The 10,966-nt window shown below is 38.6% G+C and overlaps 1 protein-coding gene across 3 annotated transcripts; it reads left to right on the plus strand.

The window, feature by feature from the left end:
* Positions 1–1,972: 1,972 nt before the first annotated feature.
* LOC310734397 (FERM domain-containing protein 6) lies at positions 1,973–10,054 on the plus strand. 3 transcript variants are annotated; one of them, XM_083556317.1, is made up of 13 exons: positions 1,973–2,147; positions 2,440–2,530; positions 2,763–2,842; positions 2,925–2,983; positions 3,100–3,298; positions 3,815–3,970; positions 4,070–4,141; positions 4,226–4,294; positions 8,139–8,298; positions 8,422–8,556; positions 8,842–8,991; positions 9,139–9,161; positions 9,666–10,054. In XM_083556317.1, the coding sequence occupies exons 1-13, from the start codon at positions 2,058–2,060 to the stop codon at positions 9,804–9,806; spliced, it is 1,425 nt and encodes a 474-aa protein (XP_083412443.1). In that variant the 5' UTR covers positions 1,973–2,057; the 3' UTR covers positions 9,807–10,054. The 3 variants fall into 3 exon arrangements, with proteins under 3 accessions (XP_083412443.1, XP_083412444.1, XP_083412445.1); XM_083556318.1 differs by having other exon boundaries at positions 1,974–2,147; positions 3,100–3,280; XM_083556319.1 differs by lacking the exon at positions 9,139–9,161 and having other exon boundaries at positions 1,974–2,147; positions 3,100–3,280.
* Positions 10,055–10,966: the final 912 nt, after the last annotated feature.

Below are 10,966 nucleotides of genomic sequence, written 5' to 3' on the forward strand. Positions count from 1 at the left end.
GTTATTGTTGGTATATGTTGGTTCACGGCGGTCGTTGTTATCGCGCATGCGTTTCCCGGTACGTGCCTTCCCACCGGCACTCTCTCAACGGCTGCTCTTTTCTTCCAAAAGCCGCGCCGCACCCCTACTAACACTACAAACACTAGCACTAACTAACAGCAGAGATTCACCAGTATACAAAACAACACCTGTAGCAGCTGTAAGGCTTGATTTTTCCGCCACTTTCGCGAGTTCTTCTGCGGCTGCACCGAGATAACCGACGTTAAATGGCAATTTTTTCGCCCCTTGTGCTCGAGATATCAGGGTTCGGTGACATAAAAAAGTCGACATAAGCGATTAAAAAAATGCTAAGAAAAAGCGAGAATTTGGCGGTTTCACTTCAAAAACGTCGACTTAATAGGGTTGTCGAGGATACCGAGGGCGAGATAACCGGGTTCCACTGTATTATCAACAGGATAAATAATATTCCAGTTTCTTTTTGTTCATTAAGATGAATCTACAGTCATTGGGGAAAAAAAGCACAATTTAATATTTCAAAATTGGAGAGTTTTATGTTTATTCAAGTTTATTTTTATTGTCCCTTTCACAATGGTCATTGTCTCATTTAAAGTAGAGTAAATGTTATGAAGGATTAATTACATGAGGAGGCATATTTGTCTTATATTGTTCTTTCACCATAAACCGGCCATGACCTGGTGCTCCTCTGCAGAGGATTTCTGACAGAGGAGTAAAAAGAATATCAGAAAAGAATAAGAGTTGTCCAAGAGCTAAAAGACCACTTGTGGAGAGCTATAGAAAGACCTGGAATTAGCAGGTACAATTATTTCAAAGAAAACGATAAGTATAAACTTTTAACCTTCATGGCCTGTGTGCACACTCATCAGGCAAAACTCCACTGCTGTAGAAAAAGTATGTTGAACTCATTTAAAGTTTGCTGCACTACATTTGAACAAGCCTGTGAAATAATGGGAGAATATAGTCTGGTCAAATGAGACGAAAATTGAACTCTTTGGATGCCATAATATGCACCATGTTTATAGGATGGCACTGCACATCACCCCAGAAACACCATACCAACAGTGAAGTTTGGACGTGGGAACATCATGGTGTGGGGCTATTTTTAGCATACAATACTGACACAGTTCATATAATAGAAGGAAGTATGAATGGAAAAATGTACCGAGACATTCTTGATAAAAAAATCTGCTGCCATCTACCAGGCGGATGAAGATGAAACATGGAATTTCAGCAAGACAATGATCCCAAACACACAGCCAAGGAAACTCTAAATTGGTTTCAGAGAAAGAAAATAACGCTGCTAGAATGGTCCAGCCAATCACCTGACTTGAATCCCATTAAAAAAATCTATGGAAAGAACTAACGATCAGAGTTCATAGACGAGGCCACAGAACCTTCAAGATTTGATGACCGTGTGTGTAGAAGAATGGGCCAAAAATCACACCTGAGCAATGCGTGCAACTAGTTTCCCCATAAAGGAGGCGTCTTGAAGTCGTCATTACCATCAAAGGCTTTTGTATGAAGTATAAAATACATTATGTTCAATACTTTTTCCCTGTGTCATTTCACATTATTACACATAATTCATGGACGATTTGATTTTTTTGAATGTGTGGGTTGTTACCAACATCTGGTACCGATTTCATGTCATCGGTATGGGGGTGGTATTTCATGTCCCCCCCCCCCCCCCCCCCATGTTTCTACCCTTTTTTACAGTCTGCCAGAAATAAGGATCTATTATAAGGATTTTTTTTTAATCAAAATGAACACTCGAGTACTCGAATCTGTTGGTTAGAGTACTTTAGAGTACATTTAAATGTTCATTTTGATTAAAAAAATATATTTTAAAAACCAAGGTAAAACACATTTAAACAGTAATATATTTTTTTTTTAAAAGCAATAACCTAATGGACACATCATTTTGTAGGGAGTCCAGTATGGAGGAGGGAGATAATGAGAGCTGTAGGGAGTGAGAAAGGAGACAGTGGTAGCAGTGTCAGTCAGAAACAAATCAAGAGATTAGTGGATACTTGCACACAATGCTGAACAAAGGAAAAAACTCACAACAGATCAGAGTTTTGTGTGTGGTGGTTTTACCCAACAAGATGGAGATCCACATTACTGTTGGGGTAAGTTCATGATTTTACCTTTTACAGTAAATACCATAACATTTGGAATGATGTTTGCTTTGCCTAAAAATGTATGTTAACCTTGAGGAATATGCTGCACAGATTTAAGGTGACGTGATTGACCTTAATTTAACTATGAACTAAAAATTGTTACTCATAAAATGGCCTTTGTGTTTTGGCCCTAAGTGTGTGTGTGTGTGTGTGTGTGTGTGTGTGTGTGTGTGTGTGTGTGTGTGTGTGTGTGTGTGTGTGTGTGTGTGTTTGTGTGTGTGCGCGCATTTTTATACTTTAGTTAAAGAGTAGGGGACACGAAGTAATCAGTCATCTGTCACAGATACTTGGAATAAATGATCTGCATCTTTTTGGCTTGAGTTTTCAAAAAGGTAAGTAGGCGGGCGACTTTGTGTGTACATGTTTTTGTTTAGGCTGGAAACTTTTCTGCTGATTAAGTATTTTTAACAGTGGAATGTGCATCAGACAGTTAAGTTCCACCCTGTCTTTGTGCAAAGATTAATTACAATATAGTGCAGATGCAAAATCTTTTTAATAATTTTTTCAAATATAATATACTGTACTTTACAAGTACATTGGCTCACTGTGCCTGTTTTGGCTTAGATAAGGACCAGCTGTTCCTTGACCTGGATAAAAAACTAACTGCATACTTCCCTAAAACACGCAAGCAGACAACATTGCCGGTAATAGTCAAAGATGATTAAATGTTATTAGAACATTTTAGAAAATCTTTTATTTCACAACATTTTATTTTGGTTTTTACAGGACAGGATTGTTCTTTATCTAAGAATTCAGTACTACATAAGAAATATTCATCAAATTGTGTAAGTAAAAATTTGCTCTTTGCTTTAAAGTACAAATACAAGTAGTTTAACAGCTTTGGTTTCCTGTATTATAGTTGCTGTTGTTTCTGTTCCTTATTTATTTGCTCTTTCATCAGAGATGAAAACGTTTGCAGTCTGTACTGTGCTGATCTGAAAAACAAAGTTTTGAGCTCTCAGTGTTACGAGCAGGAAGGTCTATACTTTCAGCTGGCTGCATACGCCTTACAGGCAGACTTGGGCGACTGGAAAGAGGGAGTGGAACCATACTTCTCTCCCCAGGACTATTTTCCTACTTGGGTGGGACATAATGTTGTGGTATATTTTTTATTACAATAGTGTGTACGCACAATGTTCCTGTGGGGTTCCGGTGGATTTTCCAGTTTCTGGATTTAGAATTTCCCCACTGACATTTGCTTGATTATAAATCAGTTTAGAGATGACAAAGCACCAGTTATTATAATGCCATTCATGATTTCACCTCAGGTGAGGAGAAATTTTCCATTAGCTCATTTTCTATAAATGCAAAAGGAAGTGAGATTTTTTTTTAGAATGCTTTACCTCTAAAATGCTAGAATTGTTCATCTGTTTAAGATATGTGCAAAGAAGTGAAACATTTCTGATTGGCAAATCAGGTTGTATTTAGAAATATATTAAGTTGAAAAGGTATTAATTGAACATAAGAAGAAGGTTTTCAGACACTACCATAAAGCAAGATTTTTATATGGCTTGGAAAAATTCTGGAATATTATTCTTTTTAATTTCTTCATTTAAATATTGCACTTTGTATACATATAGTTACTTTTATAAATGAATATACTTCTAAATTATTAGATTTTGATAAGGCGTGGATGTGACTATGTGGTGCAGCACACTCCAGACTTGCACAGAGAACTGAAAGGGATGTCTGCACGCGATGCTTCTCTGCTGTTTATTGACGAGGCCTATAGCCTGAGCGATGTGCCACTCACGTTCTACAGCATGAGCAAGGTCAGGGCCCAAACCTGGGGGAGTGAACAGGAAACACCTTCAATTAAACTGATTTTAACCAACTCAGAAGTATATCTGTTTTCTTCTGCTTTTTTAAAGGGTAAAAAGGACAAAAAAATGAGTTTACTGATAGGCCTGGCTTTGACAGGACTACACATATATGACAAAAAGGTACACAAGTACTCTTGAAAGCTTGAATATGCTTGAGTATGCATATTAAGGTTAAAGTATTATCATAGTTTCTTTTCTCTCCAGAGAGCCAGTGGAGAATATCAACTTTCACATGAATTTGCCTGGTCAAGCATAGAGTGTCTTAAATTTCAGGTAAATCTTGTTTTTACATAAGACTAGGGTAAAAAAGAAGTAGTAAGTTGTATTGTACAATATCTATTACAAAATATATCAAATGTTTGAACTGATCCACAGCAGATCATCCGTCTCCATACCCCCTTGTCCTCTACATCTGTGTCTTTCCAACAACTACCTGCATGTCTTCCCTCGCCACATCCAGTTCCTCTTTTCATCTTTCTAGGCGGCTCCTCAGCATTCTTCTACCAATATACCCCATGTCTCTTCTCTGCACATGTTTAAACCATCTCAATCTAGCCTTCCTCACCTTGTCTCCAAAATGTCCTACATGTGCGGTCAATCTAATAAACTCGTTTCTAATACTGTTCATCCTTGTCACTCCAAATTAAAATCTCAACATCTTCAGCTCTGCTACCTCCAGCTCCCCTCCTGTCTTTTAGTCAGTGCCACTGTCTTAAAATCATACAACATCACAGGTCTCACCACAGTCCTATAAACTTTCCCTTTCACTTTTGCAGATACCCTTCTATTTGCATTGTTGACCCCCAGATACCTGAACTCCTCCACCTCTTCTCCCTGCAACCGCACCACTCCACTGCCCTTCCTCTCATTTGCACACATGTACTCTGTCTTACTCCTACTGACTTTCATTCCCCTTCTCACCAGCGCATACCTCCAGCTCTCCAGGCTCTTCTCAACCTGCTCCCTACTCTAACCACAAATAACAATATCATCCGCAAACATCATAGTCCACGGAGACTCCTGTCTGACCTTGTCTGTCAACCTGTCAATCACCACTGCAAACAGGAAAGGGCTCAGAGCCGATCCTTGATGCAGTCCCACCTCCAATTTGAACCATTCTGTCGTTCCTACTGAACACTTTACTGCTGTCACACTGTCCTCATACATGTCCTGAACCACCCTCACTTCTCTGACACACCTGACTTTCTGTCATACGCTTTCTCTAAATCCACAAACACACAAATCAACTTCTTCTGACCTTCTCAATAGTTCTCCATCATATATATATATATATATATATATATATATATATATATATATATATATATATATATATATATACAGTACAGACCAAAATTTTATATATATTATATATACAGTACAGACCAAAAGTTTGGACACACCTTCTCAATCAAAGAGTTTTCTTTATTTTCATGACTATGAAAATTGTAGATTCACACTGAAGGCATCAAAACTATGAATTAACACGTGGAATTATATACATAACAAAAAAGTGAACTGAAAATATGTCATATTGTAGGTTCTTCAAAGTAGGCATCAAGAGAATGCCAAGAGTGTGCAAAGCAGTAATCTAAGCAAAAGGTGGCTACTTTTTCATAGTCATGAAAATAAAGAAAACTCTTTGAATGAGAAGGTGTGTCCAAACTTTTGGTCTGTACTATATATGTATATGATACATATATTCACCTTCAAAGCCATCCTACAGATCACCATCCGATTCTGTCCAACTACACTGTCCCCTGCCAACAACACCTTACAGTCTCCAATCTCCTTCAGGTTGCATCTCCTACATAGAACATAGTCCACCTGAGGAAGACTGTAGTGTAATGTTTAGGGAAGAGGCCAGACAGGGGCTTGGTTGTGGTGAAGAGGTGCTGAATGATTGAGCAACTACTGCAGAAGTGATAAGGGAGACAGCTAGAAATGTATTTGGTGTGACATATGGAAATACAAAGGAAAACAAAGAGACATGGTGGTGAAATGAGGAAATGCAGGAAAGCATAAGGGGAAAGAGGTTGGCAAAACAGAATTGGGATCGGCAGAGTGATGAGAAAAGTAGAGAGAAGTACAAGGAGATGTGGCAGCAGGTAAAGAGAGATGTGGCAAAAGGCTAGGAACAGGTATATGAGGAGCTGTATGAGAAGTTGGACACTAAGGAAGAAGAAAAGGATTTGGGAAGTATGTGCTACAAGTTAGAGCAATAAAGGATGGAGATGGAAATGTGTTGACTAGTGAGGAGAGTGTGTTAAGAAGGTGGAGGGAGCAGCTGGTGAATGAGGAAAATAAAAGAGAGAGAAGGGTGGATGATGTGGAGGTGGTGAAGCAGGAAGTGTATAGGATTAGTAAGGAGGAAGTGAACGCAGCAATTAAGAGGATGAAGAGTGGAAAGTCAGTTGGAACAGATGACATACCAGTAGAAGCATGGAGATGTTTAGGTGAAATGGCTGTGGAGTTTTTAACAAGATTGTTTAACAGGATTTTGGAAGGTGAGAGGATGCCTGAGGAATGGGAAAGAAGTGTGCTGGTACCGATCTTTAAGAACATGGGGGATGTGCAGACCTGCAGTAACTACAGGGGAATTAAGTTGATCAGTCACACCATGAAGTTATGGGAAAAAGGTGATCATCACTACAGATGCATTATTTGCTTTGAGAATGTTGATGGAGAAGTATAGAGCAGGTCAGAAGGAGTTGCATTGTGTGTTTGTGGATTTAGAGAAAGCGTACGACAGGGTATCGAGACAGGAGTTGTGGTATTGTATGAGAAAGTCAGGTGTGTCAGAGAAGTAAGTAAGTGAGGGTGATGCGAGACATGTATGAGGACATTGTGACAGCAGAGAAGTGTGCAGTAGGAACGACAGCCTGGTTCAAGGTGGAGGTTGGACGGCATCAAGGATCGGCTCTAAACACTTTCTTGTTTGCAGTGGTGATGGACAGGTTGACAGATGAGGTCAGACAGGAGTCTCCATGGACTATGATGTTTGCGGATGATATTGAGATTTATGGTGAGAGTAGGGAGCAGGTGGAGAAGAGCCTGGAGATGTGTAGGTACACACTGGAGAGAAGGGGAATGTCAGTAGGAGAAAAACAGAGTGCATGTGTGTGAATGAGAGGGAGGGCAGTGGAGTGGTGCGGTTGCAGGGAGGTGGAAAAGGTGGAGGAGTTTAGGTACCTGGAGTCAACAGTGCAAAGTAATGCAGAGTGTGTTAGAAAAGTGTAGAAAAGAGTACAGGCAGGGTGGAGTGGGTGGAGAAGAGTGGCAGGAATGATTTGTGATAGAAGGGTATCTGCAAGAGTGAATAGGAAAGTTCATAGGACTGTGGTAAGACCTGCAATGTTGTATGGTTTAGAGACAATGGCGGTAGCTGGAGGTAGCAGATGTTGAGATTTTCATAGGGAGTGATAAGGAAGAACAGGATTAAATATGAGTTTATTAGATGGACAGCGCATGTAGGACGTTTTGTGGACAAAGTGAGAGAAGCCCGATTGAGATGGTTTGGACATGTGCAGAGGAGGGACATAGGGTGCATCGGTAGGAGAATGCTGAGGATAGAGCCACCATGAAGAAGGAAAAGAGGAAGACCAAGGAGGAGGTCTATGGTTTTGGTGAGGGAAGACATGCAGGCAGTTGGTTTGAAAGAGGCAGATTTAGAGGACAGAGTAGTATGGAGACGGATGATCCCCTGTGGTGACCCCCAATGAGAGCAGCCAAAAGAAGAAGACATTTATCTTGAGTATATATCTTGAGTTCAGTATTCAGACCACCTTACCATTTTTTCAATTTGTTGTAATGCAGTCTGATAATAAATCGTTCAAATTTCTAATTTTTCTCATTATCTCTACTCAGTACCCCATAATTACAAAGTAAAAACATAACTATATATTAATTTACAGATTTTTAAAAAATTCTCTTTCTACTTTGTCATTATGGGTAGCATGTAGATTATTGAAAAAATATATAAATAAATGTAACAATTGTAGTATCAGATTACAACGTAACAAAATTGAAAAAAGTGAAGGGGGTTAATTTTTCATTTAATTCAATTAATTTTTGAATAAATTTCTGAATATGTACATTTCTGAATACATATATACAGGGTCGAAGGTTTGAGATAAGGGCAGATTCTCTGGCTGGAGAAGTTTTGGTGATGTACACTCAGTCAGTGCTGCACTCCCGACATCTGCTAAAACACATGAGCAACACCCATCATGTGCACCTTAACACAAAACACTCAATCAAACAGCTTCAGAGAGAAGGTTAATGCCTACACAACTGCCTTTACACAACTGTCTTAAATTTACTCACTGGTTTACAAAATATATTACACCTTTTTAAACTGTTAGGATTAAATGGTGACATACTTCTTTTCTTTGGCACAGAGAGAAGGCAGCAAATGGAAATGTATATCAAAGACAGTACTGATCCAGATTCAGAGGAAAGTGAGAATGAGCTTCCATCCATAAAGTGTTATCTGGATAAGACCAGGCAAAATCAAGCAACTATCACAATCAGAGGTATGTTCTTTTTTCAAAAACAAAGACGAAGTAAAACAAGCTAACCAATATCAATGCATTACTGCAAAAACTTGTGCATATGATAACACATAATGAGTATTTTGGCTATGTCTTGCCCTTTCCACTTTCATCCTGGCTAAAAAATTTGATTAGAGTACAGTAGAGTATGAATACAATTCCTACTTCATTCTCTGAATGCATCACTGCCTCTGACATCCTGCCATTGGGGTCTGAGTTTTAAAGAGGGTTAAACTAGTGCTCTTTGTCTCCCCATTAATCTGACAGATTTAACTAATTTAGATGAGATTGAGCTCTGTGTTGATGAGCCAGAAGAGATGCTTGTTGATGACCCCGAGGAGATCAAACATTTGAAGGAACTCCTTGAGGGTGTGTCAGTAGATGGGCCTCCATTAGTAACGCTGTCTCAGTGGACAGGTGAGAGGCCAAAATCTGCAATAGCACTATGTATACTGTAATTTACAATGGCAAATTAAAGGTATCAGCAAAACTAAGGTAGGATGTGCTGTAATGTATATATTTAACTTAAAATCTTTTTTTTTTTATTTCTTTTTTTTTTTATAGATTTTACAATTGAGATGAAACAGGTGTGTATTAAAAGTGTTTATTATAAACTTAGAGACCATTTTGAAAGCTCAGGAAATTTTTGCTGGTGTTTTGAGTTGATTAGCTGTCACCATATTCTTATTTTTTGAGATAATGAATTGGTGGGTTTTTGTTAAATGTGAGCCAAAATCATCACAATTAAAAGAACCAAAGACTTAAACTACTTCAGTCTGTGTGCACTGAATTAATTTAATACAAGAGTTTCACAGTTTGAGTTGAATTTCTTAAATATATAAATTAACAATGACATTCTAATTTATTGAGATGCACCTGTATATGTTACTATGGTTAGAGACAGTTGTTTACCTATACAATATGTTACTATGGTTAGGGACAGCACATTCATTTTAAAAGGGCCTGAAACTGCTCATTTCCCTTTGTAACGGTTTAATTTTACACCCTTCAGTGTGTGTGTGTGTGTGTGTGTGTGTGTGTGTGTGTGTGTGTGTGTGTGTGTGTGTGTGTGTGTGTGTGCGTGTGTGTAGGTCTTAAGGTGGAGAGCTTGCAATCCTTCTTTAAACCAGTACGAGGAGAATGTAAATCTGAATCTTTTAAACAAATCTCCTGAAGAACATGTCAGCACACAGCTGACAGATAAACATGGACAAGAAGACTTTATATTTTAATGATCTAGCACTGTGATTAAATACTAATGTGCACTAAAAGTACTAATGTACATTAATGTACACTAATGTATACACTAAAATACACAAAGGCTTTAATGTACACTAATGTACACACTTACATACACAAAGTACTAATGTATACTAATAGGCACTGTTGGGCAATAACGCGTTACTAGTAACAGTTACTTTTGACAGTAACTAATACTGTAACGCATTATTTTTTAAATAAAGTAGCTCCTTTACCGTTACCGTATGGTACCATATAGTTTCTTAAAGTGGAAATATGCTCATTATTTCAATTTAGTTGAGCATAAAGACAAAAACTTTTTAGTCAAATGTAACCTGTGTCTTTCTGGTTTGAAGGTCATATCTACTGCGATAGCAGCAACTCCAATCTGTCGAAGCACCTCCAGAAACTCCATGACTCAATTGAATTAAGTAACTAGTAACTGTAACTAGTTACTATTTCTTAGTAATTAGCACAACACTGCTAATAGGGAAGTGGTAGCTCAGTGGTTAAGGTGCTGGGTTACTGATAGAGAGGTCGGGGGAAGCCCTGGTATTTTCAAGCCCTGGTATCGCCAAACTGCCACTCTTGGGCCCTTGAGCAAGGCCCTTAACCCTCTGTGCTCCAGGGGCGCCATGCGACCCTGCGCTCTTACCCCGGCTCCTAAGCAAGCTAGGATATACTTCTTCTTTCGGCTTCTCCGATTAGGGGTCACCACAGCGGATCATCCGTCTTCATACCCCTCTGTCCTCTACATGTGCCGCTTTTAAAACAGCTACCTGCATGTCTTTCCTCACCACATCCATAAACCGCCTCCATGGCCTTTCTCTTTTCCTCCTTCCAGATGGCTACATCCTCAGCATTCTCCTACCGATATACCCCATGAGCAAGCTAGGATATGCAAAGAACAAATTTCACTGTGCTGTAATGTATATGTGACAAATAAAGGCTATTCTATTCTATTCTATTCTATTCTATTCTATTCTATTCTATTCTATTCTATTCTATTTTAATGTACACACTATTACACAAAATACTAATGTATACTTATGCACACACTAACATACACAAAGTACTAACGTACACTAACGTACACACTAAAATACAAAAAGTACTAATGTACACTAATGTACACAATATTACACAAAGTACT

The sequence above is a fragment of the Silurus aristotelis genome (assembly GCF_946808225.1).
Source record: "Silurus aristotelis genome assembly, chromosome: 12".
In the NCBI taxonomy this organism is placed as follows: Eukaryota; Metazoa; Chordata; class Actinopteri; order Siluriformes; family Siluridae; genus Silurus; species Silurus aristotelis.

Bases quoted from the DNA above. Each gene is read 5' to 3' on its own strand.
- LOC310734397 (XM_083556317.1), top strand. From the start codon at position 2,058: ATGCTGAACAAAGGAAAAAACTCACAACAGATCAGAGTTTTGTGTGTG. The intron at 2,843-2,924 runs GTAATAGTCAAA...TGGTTTTTACAG, and splicing joins GCAAGCAGACAACATTGCCG to GACAGGATTGTTCTTTATCT. The intron at 8,299-8,421 runs GTTAATGCCTAC...TCTTTGGCACAG, and splicing joins CAAACAGCTTCAGAGAGAAG to AGAGAAGGCAGCAAATGGAA.